The 19,423-nt window shown below is 45.1% G+C and overlaps 1 protein-coding gene across 1 annotated transcript in view; it reads left to right on the top strand.

Moving 5' to 3' along the window:
- Positions 1–19,423, top strand: part of LOC309561480 (myomegalin-like) — a 429,425-nt gene that overhangs the window by 387,013 nt on the left and 22,989 nt on the right. Inside the window, exon 28 of the mRNA XM_082265423.1 lies at positions 5,624–5,762. Within this exon, the coding sequence (XP_082121549.1) occupies positions 5,624–5,762 (139 nt within the window). The remainder of the gene's footprint in view (positions 1–5,623; positions 5,763–19,423) is intronic.

Below are 19,423 nucleotides of genomic sequence, written 5' to 3'. Positions count from 1 at the left end.
CAGAAACAATGGACTCTAAATTCTAAGTGTCGAAAGCACGATGTAGGCAAATATCACTTAAGACGGAAGCCCTTTACTTCTTCCTTTCCTCCTTCCTGGTTAGAGCGATCCCACAAATGAAGATGGATGGTTACTCCAACGTGCCATACATGAAAATGAATCAAAGATATCTATAGTACATAGTGTAAAAGTGTATTCTATGTTTATTTAAAAAAAGAAGTACTAATTACTTACAATGTAAATGGTTAAAACAAGCATGTATACAAAGAATACCAGTCCCGGGATCTGATCCGACAGACAGCCTCCTGGAATTGGCATGCATCGTGATGTTACGCGCATGGACTCCGCCCTAAATGTTTAGTTAGAGTTGACATCATCAGGGTCAAGGAGGTCACGCTCGTCACCATGCTGGTTAAATAGAGTGCAGTTAAGAAGAGACAACGGGCTTATTCAAGCCTCACTATTAAATCAAACTGGCCTTCGCTGTATGGAATAGATGGCCAAGCCTCGTTCTGAACTTGAGGGCCATTTAACTCTGGCCCTCAGAGACTCGTATCCAAGCCTTGTTATGAACTCCATAGGAGTGCTCGATTCTAACAAACAAAGCTAAGCATAGTGATGTTTTTATGGCAGAGGCCATCCTGAGGGACAAACCCACAACCAAGTCTCACCATCGTAACACAAATAGTCCAATGGCGATCTACCATGAATAAATCGGCTAGTGATGTTAACACAGACAGAGTGGATGAAATAATAAAAATAAATCTAAAAGGCTGCAATATACAGCTCTATGTATTGGTATGAGCAGGCTCAATAAGTGGTTGAAAATGTATAGAATTATAACTTATAAAAATATGAAGCCGTACCTTATTACCATAAGTGGCACTCCACCAAAATCCTATTAAGACATTATAAGAAAAATACTATAAAATAAAATGAACTACTGTTGTGGGTTTAGTAAAACTAAGGTTTCTTGGCTGTCGCTTGGCAACTCAAAGTTTTAGCTCCCTTCATAATTTTTTTTTATAGGATTAAGTTCTGGAGACTGGCTAGGCCATTCCATGACCTTAATGTGCTTCCTCTTGAGCCACTCCTTTGTTGGCGGTATGTTTTGGGTTATTGTCATGCTGGAAGACCCATCCACGACCCATCTTCAGTCTTCAGTGGCTTTAGCAGAGAAACAGCCCCAAAGCATAATGTTTCCACCTCCATGCTTTACTGTAGGAGTGGCGTTCTTAGGGTCATAGTCAGCACTTTTCTTCCTCCAAACACGGCGAGTTGAGTTAATGCCAAAGAGCTCAATTTTGGTTTTATCTGACCACAGCACTTTCTCCCAGTTCTTCTCTGAATCATTTAGATGTTCATTGGCAAACTTCAGAAGGGCCTGTACATGTGCCTTCTTGAGGAGGGAGACCTTGAGCGTGCTGCAGGATTTCAATCCATGGTGGCGTATTGTGTTACCAATGGTTTGTTTGGTGACTGTGGTCACAACTGCCTTGAGGTTTTTCACAGCTCCTCCTGTGTAGTTCTGGCCTCATTTTCTCATGATCATCCTTATGCCATGAGGCGAAGTCCTGCATTGAGCTTTAGACAGAGCGATTGATGGTTATTTTGCATTTCTTCAATTTGCGAATAATCACTCCAACAGTTGTGTCCTTCTCACCAAGCTTCTTGCTGATGGTCTTGTAGCCCACTCCAGCCTTGTGCTGGTCTACAATCTTGTCCCTGGCATCCTTTGACAGCTCTTTGGTTTTGCCCATGATGGTGAGGTTTTAATAGAAGAATGAGTCAGTGGACACTTGTCTTTTATACACATAATGAGTTGTCGTTAGCAGCACCTTTTTAAATTTACAGGACTAATCTGTGTACCACATAAGCACATACTGTAGCTAGTCTGTGGGAGCCAGAATTATTGTTGGTTGGTAGGGGATCAAATACTTGTTATACTCACTGAACTGCAACTCAATTTATAACATTTGTATCATGTGTTTTTTGTGATTTTTGGATGATATTCCTTTTCTATCATTTAAAATACACCTATGTTAACAATTATAGACCCTTCATTTCTTTGGAAGTGGGCAAACTTACAAAATCAAACAATTATTTTCCCCTCTGAATATATACTGTACGTGTGTGTGTGTGTATACAGTATCTCACAAAAGTGAGTACGCTCCTCACATTTTTGTAAGTATTTTATTATATCCTTTCATGTGACAACACTAAAGAAATTACACTTTGCTATAATGTAAAGTAGTGAGTGTACAGCTTATATAACAGTGTAAATTTGCTGTCCCCTCCAAATAACTCAACACACATTAATGTCTAGACCGGTGACAACAAAAGTGAGTACACCCCTAAGTGAAAAAGTGTCAATTGGACCCAAAGTGTCAATATTTTGTGTGGCTACCATTATTTTCCAGCACTGCCTTAACCCTCTTGGGCATGGAGTTCACCAGTGCTTTACAGGTTACCACTGGAGATACAAAGCAAAAGAAGGGCGCACCAGCCTAGCGCATTATCCTCAGCAAGTTTATTTGGATAAAATTGTTTAAAATCAAATACTCACAAACAAACAAGAAGTTTCAGGCACATCAATTCCATACACCTGCCTCCTACCAGAGGATCAACGTCTTTACTGGAAGCAGAGGGCTGACGCGTTTCGAGGCTGTGCCTCTTCCTCAGAGCCTGGAGGCCACTGGAGTCCTCTTTTACTCCTTCATGATAACATCACAGAGCTGGTGGAGGTTAGAGACCTTGCGCTCCTCCATCTTCCATTTGGAGATGCCCCACAGATGCTCAATAGGGTTTAGGTCAAGAGACATGCTTGGCCAGTATATCACCTTTACCCTCAGCTTCTTTAACAAGCCAATACTCGTCTTGGAGGTGTGTTTGGGGTTGTGATCATGTTGGAATACTGCCATGCGGTCCAGTCCCTGAATGGAGGGGATCATGCTCTGCTTCAGAATGTCACAGTACATGTTGGCATTCATTGTTCCCTCAATGAACTGTAGCTCCCCAGTGTCGGCAGCACTCACGCAGCCCCAGATCATGACACTGTGTGTTGAGTTATTTTGAGGGGACAGCAAATTTACACTGTTATGCAAGCTGTGTACTCACTACTTTACATTGTAGCACAAAGTGTAATTTCTTCTGTGTTATCACATGAAAAGATAAAATAAAAAATGTACAAAAATGTGAGGGGTGTACTCACTTTTGTGAGATAGATATGTGATATTTGTGAGATACATATAAATGTATATATAGAAATCTCTCTCTCTGTATATATATATATATATATATATATATATATATATATATATATATGTGTGTATTCGTTATACACATATGTATTCGTTATGGTCACATGACCTCTGCAGCTGCATAAGGGGCTTAGAGAGGTGGGGGTGGAGACTGGTTGTGACTATGGCTGCTAAAGAAAAGTAGTGGCAACAGCACGTGATCAAAACTAGCAGGGAGATGTTTGCAAAAGGATGGTCTGCATTATTGAATGAAACTTTGATAAGCAAAACAGGTAAAGTTCGGTTCACTGGACATTCGAAAAAGCCAGCAAGAAGTCTACAAACCATGAACATAGCTCTGAACCTAATTGATGTCTATGGGCGGCAAATCTTCTAATTTTTTTCTGACCTTTTTTAAGGCTAGTTTGCTAGCTTTCATTAAAGGGGAATGGGTACGCTGCTATGGGGGGACATGTACCAATGCAAAACAATTTTTTTTTAAATACCTTTTTAGTGGAGATAGTGGAGAGAGGGCCTATTAATGTGGCTTACCAGAAAACATTAAAAACTTGCTTGGGGGCAGGGGTTTGTCCTAAAGTTGCTTATGAAGCTAATGTTAATCCAATGTCAGTAAATTTGTTCAAAGATGTACATCCAACACCAACCTTGATGACACAATGACCCACTACCCTCAATGTTGCTTCACCGCCACAATGATGACCATCTGCTACCTGATGTTCTGCTGCACCACTGCCACTAAATGACAGTCAGATCTCTGACTGTTGTATGCACACAGACCAGCCAGGGATGCCGGGTGAGGTCATTGATCAAATATGGTCATGGCAGCCAAGAATTTATGTGGAAGAACTGACCAAATATGGTCAACAAAAAAAAAAGCAGCATAATAATCATTATGACACATTTTGATACATTTTAACACATGGTAAAAGGCATATAGAATGTAATTAGTATGGGGAGGGGCCTACATGCATTTCCACTTCAGCCCTAGCTGTATGCTGCCGCTGCGTCTGTCTCCAGGCAGCTTTTTATTCAGGAGGAGAGCCCAACTGCAGCTCCTCCTTCTCTTTTCTACAGACAACAAAGCTACAAGACTGAATGTGATACTGCTGAGAGGAACTACAAGTTTCAGTGCTGCTCATATAAATTTTTTCCACAACAAGGAGAATTTATTTTACACAAGGAACCTCATGTTGAAAAGTTCCCCTACCTCTGGTTTAGTGAATGACAATGCTCCTCTCCAGCAGCACCTGTTGGCAGACACATGCACTGTCACTCAAATCTCTACTTCCTTGCTCCAGAATGGTCAGAAAGCTGTTTGGCAACATGCCTTGGAATGGGATCAAGTGCTCCTTGCACTAAGGTCCCACAGAAGGTAACAAAGAAAAAATTAATTTCCGATGATAGCTCTTCTTCCAGAGTGCAATGAGCTTTAAAGTGATTTTAAAACTAACATTTTTTTTTTTTAATTAAAATAACAAACATGTTCTACCTGCTCTGTGCAATAGTGCAATATTTGCACAGAGGGACCCCAAACCTCCTCTTCTGGGGTGCTCTAGGCTCCTTCTTTTCTTTGTGTGCCACCATAGGATGCCTTACTATAGTGGCACACGTGTGGGCTCACTTCTGACCTGAGCTGTGTGTGTCCACTGAACTGGACTTGATTGACAGCAGCAGAAGCCAATGGCTCCCACTCTTCTCAGCCAAGCTCATAAATGCGGAAAGAGAGACCAGAGCTGGGTTGCTCCCACTGTTCTCAGCCAAGCCTGTGAATGCAGGAAGAGAGACCAGAGCAGGGCTGCTCCCACTTTTCTCAGCCAAGCCTGTGAATGCAGGAAGAGGGAGCAGAGAGGGGTTGCTCCCACTTTTCTCAGTCAAGCCTGTGAATGCAGGAAGAGAGAGCAGAGCGGGGCTTCCGACGGGGACAGTGCTGGATTGAGAGTGGTTTTAGGTAAGTGTTTAGGGAGGGGAGGCAAAGACAGTGGAAAGTTTTTTACTTTAATGCATAGAATGCATTAAGGTAAAAAACCTTATGCCTTTAGAACCACTTTAAATGACCCCTAGGGGTGGCAGCATCTTTAAACTATTCTAAACCTTTTCTTGTGTCAGAAAATTGCAGATTAGCTTCATTATATTATGTTTACCAGAAAAAAATTAAAGCAACAGTATACCAATCCAATACACAAGGAAGAGCACATTTTGTGGTAAAATCAAATTTTCCATCACTTTTTTCCCTACAGAGATAAATTACTTTGCTGAACACGTACAGGAACATGGTTAGCAAAAGTACAATCTGGGAACTTAATTTTGTCTGTTTAAAAGTGTTTATGCTACAAAATTTTAATGCAATGATATTTTTTGTGCAGGAGCAGGCAATGAAAGATGAAATTTTGACTCTCAGAAACAAGGTGAAAGAAAAAGAGATAATGTTAAAGAAAGTGTCAGAAAAGCTGAAAATTTCAAACCTTGCAAAACACAGCATGGAAAAGCTTATATCAAGACAACGTAAGTATTAAAGTGTTAAACATTTTGTAGGCCGATGCTGGATTCTGTTTTTGAATACTAGTTGCCTGGCTATGATGTTGGCCCAAAGTCTGCACTACTTTCTAAATCAGTGTTCAGAAACAAGTATGCAGATCAAGAAATGTCATTATCTGCATGCATGTTTCAGATAAGTCAAAGACATCCGGGCTGTTAGTATTTTGAGACATAAGTCTGCAATGGAAACCCAATTTTACTGAAGCCAGAAATGGTCAGGTAACAAGCTTTTATAAAAGAAGGTGAGCAGTGACAGCCTTCGCACTTTTCACAATACATCTGCACTTTAACCACTTGACCTACGGAAAGGTTTTACCACCTTAATTACCAGGCCATTTTTTGTGATATGGCACTACTTTATTTTAACTGACAATTGCGCATTCTTGTGACACTGTACCCAAATAAAATGTATGTCCTTTTTTCCCCACAAATAGAACTTTCTTTGGTGGTATTTAATCACCTCTGTGGTTTTATATTTTTTGCGTTATGACAAAAAAAGACTCACAATTTTGGAAAAAAAAAAAACACCAATATTTTCTACTTCCTGCTATAAAACACATCCAATAAAAAAAAATGTAAAAAAAACAAATTTCTTTATCAATTTAGGCCAAAATGTATTCTGCTACATATTTTTGGTAAAAAAAAATCCCAATAGGCGTATATTGATTGGTTTGAGCAAAAGTTATAGCGTCCAAAAACTATGGGATATATTTGTGGAATGTTTATTTATTTATTTTATCAGTAATGGCGATGATCAGCAGGACTGCGATATTGTGGTGGACAAATCGGATACCTAACTGACACTTTACCTAGCTACAGAGGGCTCTCTTTGGTAATGTCCGGAGCCGATCTTCGGGTGACGGTGACTAATCAGGTCGCCGACACCGGTTGATTTGTTCATGCAGCAGCCAATCACAGCACAGCCGGGGTGGCAGGGGCACACTCTCTACCCTGGCACGCGGATCACATTCTAGGTACGTGATCCAGAGCAGGAGAGCTGCCTTGATTTTCACTATAGGCCTGTTTATTCAGTGATTACTTTGTCATTTCTTTATAAAGTTTATAAAGTAATACATACATTGGTTTTCTTTTGCAAATATTATCTTCCAAAAAGTATTTTATTGTCTATGTAATTTATAGACCGGGGGGGGCTCAACCTTTTGAAGAGCATGGGCCTGTTAAATGATTTGGTAACTGTTCATGGGCCACAATAAACAGAAATGGTTCATATTTTTTATTTTTGTTTATTTTGAGTAGCATAATGAAGATTTTAAACAACAATCAGGATCATAATTTTCCCTGTTGGATGTTTACCCACTGTTTAATCACAATCACAAAAATACATTTTTTTAAATTAACCAGATCACCATTAATCCCATACTTGCGTTTAGGTGTGCCAAAAAATCTCCAAACCAGTGTTGCACCCTTCACTATATCAGGGTCTGTGCAGACATCCCTTGAATTGCCAAAACAAGGACTGTGGACAATCTAAGTAAACAACTGACCAGGGAAACGCATGCACTAGTAGTGCAATAAACTTTTTATTAGGCAAAGATAAAATGATTCACTTGCTCCCGGCAAACAGTTTGAGCCGAGCAAAAGTTTGCCTTTCGGCAAATGTCCAAATTTGCAGGTAGCTCCATGAGATGTTTTCCTGCCAAGCACCCCACAATGCACTGCACACTTCAGAATGCATTCAGCAAGATGTTGGCAAAGGCCCTGAGATCTCTTAGAGCTTGCAACTACATTTCCCATATTAAACACGACAATGGTAAAGTAGCCAGGAACAACTCTCCAGATCTTTAAAAACTATTATTCACAACTTTATAACCTTGCCCAAGCTACCTCTGGGGGGGGGGGGGGGGATCCACCCAAAGGCTCACACTTATAAAACAATACCTACAAGATTAAAAAATGTCCTCTCTATCTGCCGAAGCAACACAGGAACTCTAAACACCTACCTTGATCATTGAATTAACCAAGCAAATAAAAATTTGAAACCGGGGAAAGAGCCGGACCCCATGGCTTCACCCTTACTTATTATAAAAACTTTCCAATACACATTGGTGAGTAGGTTCATAGAGACATTCAACGCTATACAATTAGGCCATGCGCTACCTCGTGACACCTTACAAGCTCTGATTACCATGATCCCCAAGGAGGGGAAAGATCACCACTATTGCCCCAGCTACCTCAGATTTATCTTGTGAATTTAAAATTTTTTACTAAAATTCTGGCCTCTGGTCCCTCATATCCAGAGCCTTATCCATCGAGACCAGTCCGGCTTTGTACCTGAACGAGAGACTAGGTATAATACCCAATGGATTCTTGATGCAATCTACCTAGCCCAAACCAAACCTACCCCTTATTCCTATTTCAGTAGATGCGAAAAAAGCTTTTGACAGGGTCACTTGGGACTTTATCCATGCTATCCTGGCCCACATAGGACTAGGAGCCAACATGAAACAATAGCTGAAAGCTCAATACTCCACTGCCACGGTCTCCTAGTCTGTATCGCCCCCTTTCTCTATCAGCACTGGTACACGCCAGAGATGCCCCTTTTCTAATTTTCATACTCTCGCTAGGGTCTTTTCTCTGTACTACAGGGTCTCCAAACTGCTAGCCTTTATCTGGCCCTTGGGCACTATTCCTCCCACTGACACCAACAATGTAGCACTGTTTCTTCCAGGGATACCAATGATGGGATACTATTCCTCCTCCTAATAGGGGCACTACTCCTCCACCTACTGACCACCAACTCTGAGGCCATATTTATTCTCACCAGTGCAGGGCTTAGGACACTTTCTGCCCCCGCTGGCCACAATCCAGCCCTCCTAAATTCTGAAGAACAATAAATTGGCCCTTTGTTTGAAAAGTTTGGAGACCCCTGCTATACTATATGAGCCAGTGCTGACATTTCAGATCTTTCAACCCCTGGAGGCCCCCACAAAGTAACTGCTTTTATGGATGGTCAAATCTTCTTCTTAACTTCCCCCACAGTCTTGATTCCTTCCCTCTTACAGGGACTAGAACTCTACGGCACCCTGTCCAACCTCATGATCAATATCTTGAAGTCGGAGGCCATTAACATCTCTGTCCCTTCCACATAACATTTAAGAGTCAATCAGTCGTGCCTGTTCATGTGATCTGAATCACATATCAAATACTTAGGGTCAAACATACCCTCACAACCAAAGAGAATCTATGAGCGTAATTTTAGTCCCCTTGGTAAGGTAATAAAATCAGACCTCTAGAAATGGGACAAAGAAACATTTAACTGGTTTGGACTCAGTAGCATCCTGAAAATGAACTTACTACCACAGATTTTGTATCTCTTACAAACGCTCCAGATAACACTTCCATTTAGTTTCTGAAAATACCTTAGAGCTAGATTTCTTTCCTACATGTGGAAGGAGAATAAAGCCAGAATTAATAGAATGACTCTCACCTTACCAAAGCAGAATGCAGGAATAGGGTTTCTAGATCCGTTCAATTACCATGCAGCTGTCCATATAGCTATGCTGTTAGATTGGTGCACCCAAAAACAGAGCAAACTCTGGTTTGCCCTTGAACAATCCCTCTTTACTTTCCCTATTGAGGTCCTGCAATATGCGGACATAGAACCTGTGTCCCTCAAGGAGATACTCAACCACCCGCTTTGTGACCAAAACTCTCTTTAGAAACACAATTCTCTGCCTGACCCTGAGTTCCTTGACTCTAGTCCTAGGTTTGCCCTTGTTCCCCCATACTGTTACAGACCCTCAACTACACACCTAGATTGCAGAACATCTATTTTGTGCAATTCACTTTTCCCATCACAATAGCCAAATGTCTAAAGATAACATCTATAATTCATATTTTTTAAATTTATTCATAAAATGTATTATTTTATTTTATTTTATTCATAAACTACCTAGAGGATGGGATATCTAACACAATCTCAGTATTTGCGGATGATACTAAGCTAAGCAGGCCAATATCTTCCATGCAGGACGTGGTAACCTTACAAGCAAGTAAGGATGTGCAAGCAGTGGTATCAGCAGGGAGCATCAATAGTTTAAAAAAACTATTAAATGAGCACCTTAAAGACCACAACATACAGGGGTTTTCAATGTACGGTTAACAGAAAACACACAGCAAACACACCGGTTTGGTTGAACCGGATGGATTTGTGTCTTTTTTCAACCTGACTAACTATGTAACTACAGTATATGTAACTATGTAACACACACACATCATAGGTTGAACTGGATTGACTGGTGTCTTTTTTCAACCTAACTATGTAACTATGTAATATGCTTCTAAACTTGATTTTATGAGCCCATCTAGGATCAATATTCCGCCTAAACCAAGACCTGCATTTACTTACTTCCTTTGAACAATATTGTGTAGACAAAACACCACTGCATCATTGTCTATCACTATCCTAGTGGGAAAACAAACTGAAGACTTCCTTCTCACAGCTGCAGAAAGATCAAATTCTCCTTTGTCCATAGGGCATCCATTGCCAACACCTATCTGGAGAACTGGTGTAAAAATCACGACTTGCTAGTATAAAAACCCTCAGATTTTACATAATTTACCTACATGTTTCTCCCCTGTGTTGGAGGTGTCACCAAGATATCAGCATGTTACTACACATTTCTGGTCTTGCCCTTGTTTACGCAATTTCTGGATGAAATTTAACAACATCATTCACAAGGTGATGGGTGTGTCTCTTGAGTACGACTCAGGTGTAGCCTGTCTGCTACACGTCACTCTGATGTCTATTAAACTATACAAAAATTCCCTTCTCAAAATCCTGCTCAGTGCAGCCAAAGCCTGCATTCCAACCTTCTGAAAGACCAATCAGAAAAACATTTCCAAATCTGGACCCATTGGTTCTTATACAGGGACTTGGATAACCTTGTGGTTGGTTACTAATTCGAACACCGAGATGATGAACTCGAGGGACTAACCCCTTTCCCCATCAAACTACCTCCCTTCCCCTCCCACCTTTGTTTTTCTCCCCCTCCCCCCTCCCACAACTCCATATTCTTTCTGTCTTTGTACACATGTGTTTACCTCTGTGTAAACAGAAAATGAGAGTTGGAATAAGGGTTACTCACATGACATAGGTCAGTTTGTCGATAGATGTTTGACATTTGATTTGGGTTATTTGTGGACCTACCTATACCCACCATGTTTTGCATTGGACTAATGTTATTTACGTGTTTATGTTCACAAACCACAAAGCTATTGTTCTGCATGTTTCACTCTGCTGGAATCCTAAATAAGGAATTCATTATGAAAAAAAAAAAATTGTAATCTAGTAATAAAGACACACCCAGATGGTTTACAAATAATTTAAGTAATTGATTATAAAAATAAAGATCCCAAAAAAGTTCCTCAATGTAAATTCATTGTCAATCACAATGAATTAAATGAGTTGGTCTAGGACTGCTACTGGGCACCAAGTGGTATGGGTCTCAAAAACCTTAATATCGGTGCTGGCTCCAGTCTGCTGTGTCTTGCAGACGTCTAGGTGCAACGGGAAATATTCGGGGTATCTGATTAACTGTTTAATCAGGAGAATACGGGACTTTGTAACGGTACATGTAAATTTGCCTTGTCTTAAGAACCCATAGAAGGCAAGATATATGACTGCTTTGAAGACCAGGCTAGGTAGTAGCCTGAAAGGGGACCTGGTAAGCATATCGGACATGTTGCAGAATATTTGCCAGGTAATAGGGATCCTGCTGGCTGAAGCAGGGGGACTACTGTTCTGAATCCCCTTTAATATGGTCTTAATAGAATGTGCCCAAAAAACAGAGAGCCTATTGGGGTGCAGTAACGATGCAAAGTGCTGAATTCCTGCCAAGTATGTCTTAATGGTGTTGTGATAAAGTTTAAGACGGGAGTGGCAGTAGGCTATGAAAGCCAGCAGGTATTTAATGTTGTAGTAATTTAGACTGGGATACTGAGACTGGAACGACTGGAAAGTATTCCAAGTCATATTGTATGCCTTTCTTGTGTTGCCTGATAGTGACTTGTCGATCAATGCAACTGCCCAGGCCCAGTAAGCGTCTGTGTCTGGAACCTGCTGAAAAACAGTGGATAATTAAATCGTAATAAAGCATCCGCCGCTGTATTATCTACACTGTTGATGAATTTGCAGTGAAAATGGAATTTGTATGGGATGGACAGCCAAATGAACCTTCGCACGAAGGACATGATAAGTAATGAACTGGACCTACCTTTGTTAATGATTTCGGAGGTGGCCTGATTGCCTGAGGAGAAAACTACAGTGTCACCTGTCCATTGGTGACCTCACACCTGTGCTGCGGAAACTATAGGATACATTTCAAAAAGTGATGAAATTTGTGCAAACCTGGGAATTGCCAGACTTTTGTCTGATCACGGTCCTGCTAACCAGTATGTGCCAAAAATTGCTGCATAGCCTTTGGTAGCTGTAGCATCGATAAAAACTCAGGGGGATGACACTGACACTGCAGTAATGAACATGGCAATGCCATTCCAACGCCAAAGAAACTCGTCCCACATGTGTAAATCGGATAAGGCTGCGGGATCTAGTTTGATCAGAGAATCAGAGTCGGGGGCTTTGGGTAACAATTCCAGCAATCTAAAAATGAAGAACCTACTGTATTTATTCGAGTATAACGCGCAAAATTTTCTACCAAAAAAAGAAATCAAAGTTTGGGTGCGCGTTATAAACGAGAGCTGGGGTGGGGTGGCAGTGGCGGCCGGTCCATTGAGGGCGCAGGCGAATTGTGAGTTCGCACTGCGCCTTTTCCGGGCTGCAGCCACTCACTGTACGCGAGGGCGAAGAAAAAAAAAACGTCCCCTCGTCGCGTACAGTGGGCGGCCCGAACTGGGGGTGAGAATTCTTATTATGCGCTGGATGGTCGCCGCTTCATTTCCTCGCCTCGCCCACACGTTACGGTAAGCATTGCTTTTGTACAATTCAGTGTTTTGCGTACCGTAATTCAGAGTTCTTCATATTTTAAGCGAAGAAATATTGTTACCGGTAATTTTATTTCGGTATTGTGTTTATACCAGTTTACGTTGTCAATAAATGATTTTTATCATGGCCACACGTGTTCAACAACGTTTTTTTGTCAATTACAATGCTTGGTGTGAAACAAAATTTTATACCGATTTTTAATCGAAAATTAGGGGTGCGCGTTATACACGTGTGCGCGTTATACTCGAATAAATAAGGTACCTTTGGGAATAATTCTCATAGCAAAATTTTGCATACCCAGCAGTGATTGCAGTTCCTTCCTGGTACAGGCTTGGTAGATCACAAACGCATGGATATGGTCTCTAATTTTGGCTAATTTGTCTGAAGGCATACTAGCCTTCATGGACTGGGTGTCTAACGTAATCCTCAGAAAGGTGCAGTAGCTGGGCCTTAAACTTCTTAGCTGCCACTGGGACGTTAAGTGCAGAAAAAAGTGCCATGAGCTTTTTTAGTTCAGTAGGGGCTTGTTGAGGACTTTCAATAAGAAGGTAATTGTCTAGATAGTGAATAACCCTCTGACAGTGTGCTTCATGCACGAGAATCCAGTTTAGTGCCTGCGCAAATGTATCAAACAGCCAGGCGTTACTTTTGGACCTGAAAGTAAGTTTGGTAGCGAAATAATACAGACCTCTCCACTTGATACCATACCACTACCAGAGGGAAGACAATATGGGGAGAAATTTAAAGGCATCAGAAATGTCGGCTTCAGACAGCCATACGTACTTACCCATACTGATAATGTACTGGATAGCCTGATCAGCTGACGTATATTTGAGTAAAAAGTTCTCAGATGGGATCAAGGAATTAAGACAAGGCACGTGAGAAGAATGAGGCACTGACAAATCGTAAATTAAACTTAATTTATTGGAGAATTTACCACTAACCAGATCAACCGGGTTAATTCTCTAGCAGTGGAATGGCGGTGTCAGGAAAGGCCCTATGATACAACTCTTCTCTAGCTCAGCTTGGAATAAACAATCTACTGTTTCCATATTTGTGGCTGTCGACAGTAGATTTTTACACTCCATTATGGATTGTGGTAATGAAACGAACCCCACGTGGAACCCCTGTGTGAAAACATCTACCAAATGTCACGGAACCATGAACCAGACGTACAACAACAGATAAGTGAACATAAGAAAGCTTTATTGAAAAACAAGCTATAAAGCAAAAGTCCAAACGGATGACGAAACCGATGCAGAGTCTTTGCGAAGCCAGGGGTCAGGAGCCAGCAGGGTAGTCAGACGAAGCCAGGATCAGGAACCAGCAGGGTAGTCAGACGAAGCCAGGATCAGGAACCAACAGGGTAGTCAGACGAAGCCAGGAACAGGAACCAGCAGGGTAGTCAGACGAAGCCAGGATCAGGAACCAACAGGGTAGTCAGACGAAGCCAGGAACAGGAACCAGAAGTAGCAGCAGTCTTAGTAGCATGTGAACACAGGGGGACCAAGCAGGGAACTGAAGCCACAGGCCTCCTATATACATGAGCTAGGTATCCAGCTCCTCCCAGTGGGAAGGAGGAGCCGCAGGGTGGGAGGCTACAAGAAACCCAGAAACCAAGATGGCCGCCAGCACATGTCAAACGAAGGAGAACAGCAAGAAGGTAAGACCATGACAGTACCTCCCCCTCAAGGGCCCCTCCTCCGCGGAGTAAAGAACGGTTTCTGAGGGAAGCGTGCGTGGAAGGCTCGGAGCAAGGCAGGAGCATGGACATCTGCGGAGGGAACCCAGGAACGCTCCTCTGGACCATAACCACGCCAATGAACCAAAAACTGCACCCGACCGCGGACCAGGCGTGAGTCCAGGATATTGCTCACCTCATACTCCTCACGATTGCCCACTCGGACCGGACGAGGCCGAGGAACCGAGGAAGTGAAACGATTACACACCAGCGGCTTCAACAGAGAGACATGAAACACGTTGGAGATCCGCATGCCAGGAGGAAGCGCAAGGGCATAGGCTACCGGGTTTACCCTGCGAAGCACTCGGAAGGGACCAACAAAGCGAGGCGCCAGCTTGGGAGTGGGCACTCGAAGGTTGAGGTTGCGGGTGGACAACCATACACGGTCACCGGCCTGGTAGGAAGGAGCAGGCGCTCGTCTGCGATCAGCCTGGAGTCTCTGGCGCTGCGCAGAGACCTCAAGGGACTTCTGGATCTGTACCCAAGAAGCACGTAGGACGGAAAGGTGATCCTCCACAGCCGGAATATCCTGGGGAGAGAATACCTCCGGTAACACGGCAGGTTGGAACCCATAGTTGGCCATGAAGGGAGACGTCCCAGAGGAAGAGTTCACCGCCGTGTTCCTGGCAAACTCAGCCCAAGGCAGGAGATCAACCCAATTGTCTTGGTGATCGGAGACATAGCAACGAAGGAATTGCTCCAAGGCCTGATTGGAACGTTCTGCGGCCCCATTGGACTGAGGGTGGTAGGCCGAGGAGAAGGAGAGATGAATCCCCAACTGGGAGCAAAAGGCGCGCCAGAACCTGGACACAAACTGACTCCCCCGATCCGACACAATCTCCTTGGGCAAACCGTGCAACCGGAAGACCTCCCTGGCAAAAATCGTGGCCAACTCCTGTGCAGAGGGTAACTTCTTGAGAGGAACACAGTGACACATTTTGGAAAACCGATCCACAATCATGAGAATGACCGTATGGCCTCGGGATGCAGGGAGGTCCACAATGAAATCCATCCCCAGGTGTGACCATGGGCGCTCCCCGGTGGCTAAGGGTTGCAGAAGGCCCAACGGAAGGTGCCGAGGGGACTTACTCTGGGCACAAACGGAGCATGCCGCTACATATGCGGCGATGTCGGAACGTAGGGAAGGCCACCAGAACAGACGTGAAACAGCCCAGGACAGCTGATTCTTTCCAGGATGCCCCGCGGTCTTGGAGTTATGGTAGGTTCGCAACAACCGAGTGCGCAACTCCTCAGGCACAAAACATCTGCCGTTGGGTCTCCCAGAGGGAGCACCAGATTGAGCCGCCAAAATCTGCTCACCCAGGGGAGAGGTCAGGCTGGTGCGAATGGCAGCCAGGATCTGATTCGGAGGTATGACTGAAGTCGGAATCGACTCCTCCCTGGACAGGACGGAGTACTGCCGTGATAAGGCATCAGCCCTGATGTTCTTGGAACCGGGTAGGTAGGAGACCACGTAATTAAAGCGTGACAAGAACAGAGCCCATCTGGCCTGACGTGGTGTCAATCTCTTGGCCTCAGAGAGATAGGTCAGATTCTTGTGGTCCGTCAGGATGAGGACCGGAACCACCGAACCCTCGAGCAAGTGCCTCCATTCTTTAAGGGCCTGCACGATGGCCAATAACTCCCTGTCACCAATCTGGTAGTTGCACTCCGCGGAAGACAGTTTCCGGGAGTAAAACCCACAAGGAAGCAGAGGACCCTCTGGTGTTCTACGCTGAGACAGAAGGGCGCCTACTCCCGTCTCAGACGCGTCCACCTCGAGGACAAAGGGCAACCCAGGGTTGGGATGCGACAGAATCGGAGCCGACACAAAGGCGGACTTTAGAGCCTCAAAAGCTCGGATGGCCTCGGGCGGCCAGACCTGGGAATTACTGCCCTTCCTGGTCAGATCCGTGAGAGGCTTGGCTAGCATGGAAAAGTCCCTGATGAACTTCCGATAATAATTGGCGAAGCCCAAAAAGCGCTGCAGGGAGCGAAGACCACTGGGCTGGGGCCACTGTAAGACAGCCGAAACCTTCTCAGGATCCATGGAGAACCCCTCAGCGGAAATGATGTAACCTAAGAAGGTTACCTGGGATCGGTGAAATTCGCATTTCTCAAGCTTACCGAACAGCTTGTTCTCTCGTAACCGTTGCAACACTCGTTTGACATCCAGAATGTGGGTCTCCATGGACTCAGAATATACCAAGATGTCATCCAGGTAGACCACCACACACTGCTGCAACAGGTCACGGAAAACATCGTTGATGAATTCCTGAAAGACTGCGGGCGCATTGCACAGCCCAAAGGGCATAACCAAGGATTCATAATGACCGGTCCTGGTGTTAAACGCGGTCTTCCACTCATCGCCCGCCTTGATCCTTACGAGGTTATATGCCGCCCTCAGGTCGAGTTTGGTAAAGACCGTGGCCCCTTTAAGGCGATCGAACAGCTCGGAAATCAAGGGTATCGGGTAAGCGTTCTTGATCGTGATGCGATTGAGACCCCTGTAATCGATGCAAGGCCTCAACTCACCGCCCTTCTTTTTCACAAAGAAAAATCCAGCCCCTGCCGGGGACGAGGATTTGCGAATGTGTCCACGTGAAAGCGCCTCCCTCACGTACTCCTCCATGGCCTCATTCTCCGCTACCGACAGTGGATAGACTTTGCCACGAGGAGGAACGGCACCAGATTGTAACTCGATGGCACAATCGTATGGGCGGTGCGGAGGTAGGGCAACCGCGCGCACCTTATCGAATACATCCCGGTACTCCTCGTATTCAGGGGGCAACAGAGAGTCCGAGGAAGTACACAGCAACTTGACAGGCCCATGGATGCAACTAGCCCCACACTGCGGTGACCACGAGAGGATCTCGGCCGATCTCCAATCGAAAATCGGATTATGCTTCTGGAGCCAGGGGTACCCCAAGACCACCGAGTAGTGTGGAGACGAAATAACCTGGAAGCAGACCGACTCTCTGTGGACGGCACCAATGGCTAACCCCACTGGAAGGGTCTCATGAGTCACGTGTGGCGGCAGAAGGGGTCTGCCGTCTATCGCCTCAAGAGCCAGAGGAGAACCTCGAGCCTGCAGAGGAATGGAATTGGCGGCAGCGAACACACTATCAATGAACAAACCACCAGCACCAGAGTCCACCAACGCCTGGGTCGTCACCGAGCCCCCGACCCAGGAAAGGACAACAGTGATCAGTGGTTTGTCAACACGGGAAACCGGGGACGAGGAGACTCCACCCAAGATCTGCCCCCGACAGGATCTCAGGTGCGAGCGTTTCCCTGGACGGTTCGGACATGCCAACCGAAAATGCCCACCGAGACCACAGTACATGCATCGGCCCTCGCGTCTCCGGAGTACCCTCTCCCCCTCGGACAGGCGAGCAAACCCCAGCTGCATGGGTTCACCCCCAGACAAGTCATCCCCAGGAGGCGTGGGAGGAGAGGGAGGCACGGGTGGGACAACAAAGGTAGGCGCCAATCTGTTAGGAGGCCTCCGCAGACTCTCCTTAAAGGAAGGTCTCTCCCTGAGTCTGGTGTCAATCAAAATCAGGAAAGAAATAAGAGACTCGAGCTCCACTGGTAGGTCCTTAGCTGCAACCTCATCCTTCAAGGCATCCGAGAGACCATGAGAGAAAGCAGCGACCAGAGCCTCATTATTCCAGCCCACCTCTGCTGCCAGGGTACGAAACTCAATGGCGTATTCAGCTACGGATCGTGAACCCTGTCTGACGGACATAAGGAGCTTCGCAGCAGAGGCAGCACGAGCCGGCACATCGAATACCCTCCGAAGAGAAGCAACAAAACCGGAAAACTCGGCAACCACCGGATTGTTGTTCTCCCATAAAGGGCTGGCCCAGGCCAAGGCCTTGTCCGAGAGCAGCGAGATTAAGAAGCCCACCTTTGATCTCTCAGTAGGAAAGGCATGTGGCAGCAACTCGAAATAAATGCCCACCTGGTTAAGGAAACCTCGGCACTGAGTTGGCTCTCCCCCAAAGCGCTGTGGAAGGGGGGCAGAACCGGACATACCCCGAAACACCGCAGGCGCAACAACAGGTGTCGGGGTAGACTCTGGCGCAACAACCGGAGCGGCAGTAGGAGCGGACCCAGGAGCGACAACCGACCCATCGGCAACGGGAGCGAAATGAACCGTGCGTTCAAGCAGGGTTTGCAACGCCACGGCGAACTGACCCAACAGGTGATCCTGCTGATCAAGTCTGGCAACCAGCGTGGGTAGTGAGGATGGCCCTGTACCGTCAGAATTCATGGCCTGTGGTACCGTGCGTTCAAGCAGGGTTTGCAACGCCACGGCGAACCGACCCAACAGGTGATCCTGCTGATCAAGTCTGGCAACCAGCGTGGGTAGCGAGGATGGCCCTGTACCGTCAGAATTCATGGCTTGGTCCTAATGTCACGGAACCATGAACCAGACGTACAACAACAGATAAGTGAACATAAGAAAGCTTTATTGAAAAACAAGCTATAAAGCAAAAGTCCAAACGGATGACGAAACCGATGCAGAGTCTTTGCGAAGCCAGGGGTCAGGAGCCAGCAGGGTAGTCAGACGAAGCCAGGATCAGGAACCAGCAGGGTAGTCAGACGAAGCCAGGATCAGGAACCAACAGGGTAGTCAGACGAAGCCAGGAACAGGAACCAGCAGGGTAGTCAGACGAAGCCAGGATCAGGAACCAACAGGGTAGTCAGACGAAGCCAGGAACAGGAACCAGAAGTAGCAGCAGTCTTAGTAGCATGTGAACACAGGGGGACCAAGCAGGGAACTGAAGCCACAGGCCTCCTATATATATGAGCTAGGTATCCAGCTCCTCCCAGTGGGAAGGAGGAGCCGCAGGGTGGGAGGCTACAAGAAACCCAGAAACCAAGATGGCCGCCAGCACATGTCAAACGAAGGAG

The sequence above is a fragment of the Pelophylax lessonae genome (genome assembly GCF_965119305.1).
Source record: "Pelophylax lessonae genome assembly, chromosome: 8".
NCBI lineage: Eukaryota > Metazoa > Chordata > Amphibia > Anura > Ranidae > Pelophylax > Pelophylax lessonae.
The sequence above is the reverse complement of the archived record's forward strand: the minus strand, read 5'-3'. Positions and strand labels throughout refer to the sequence as shown.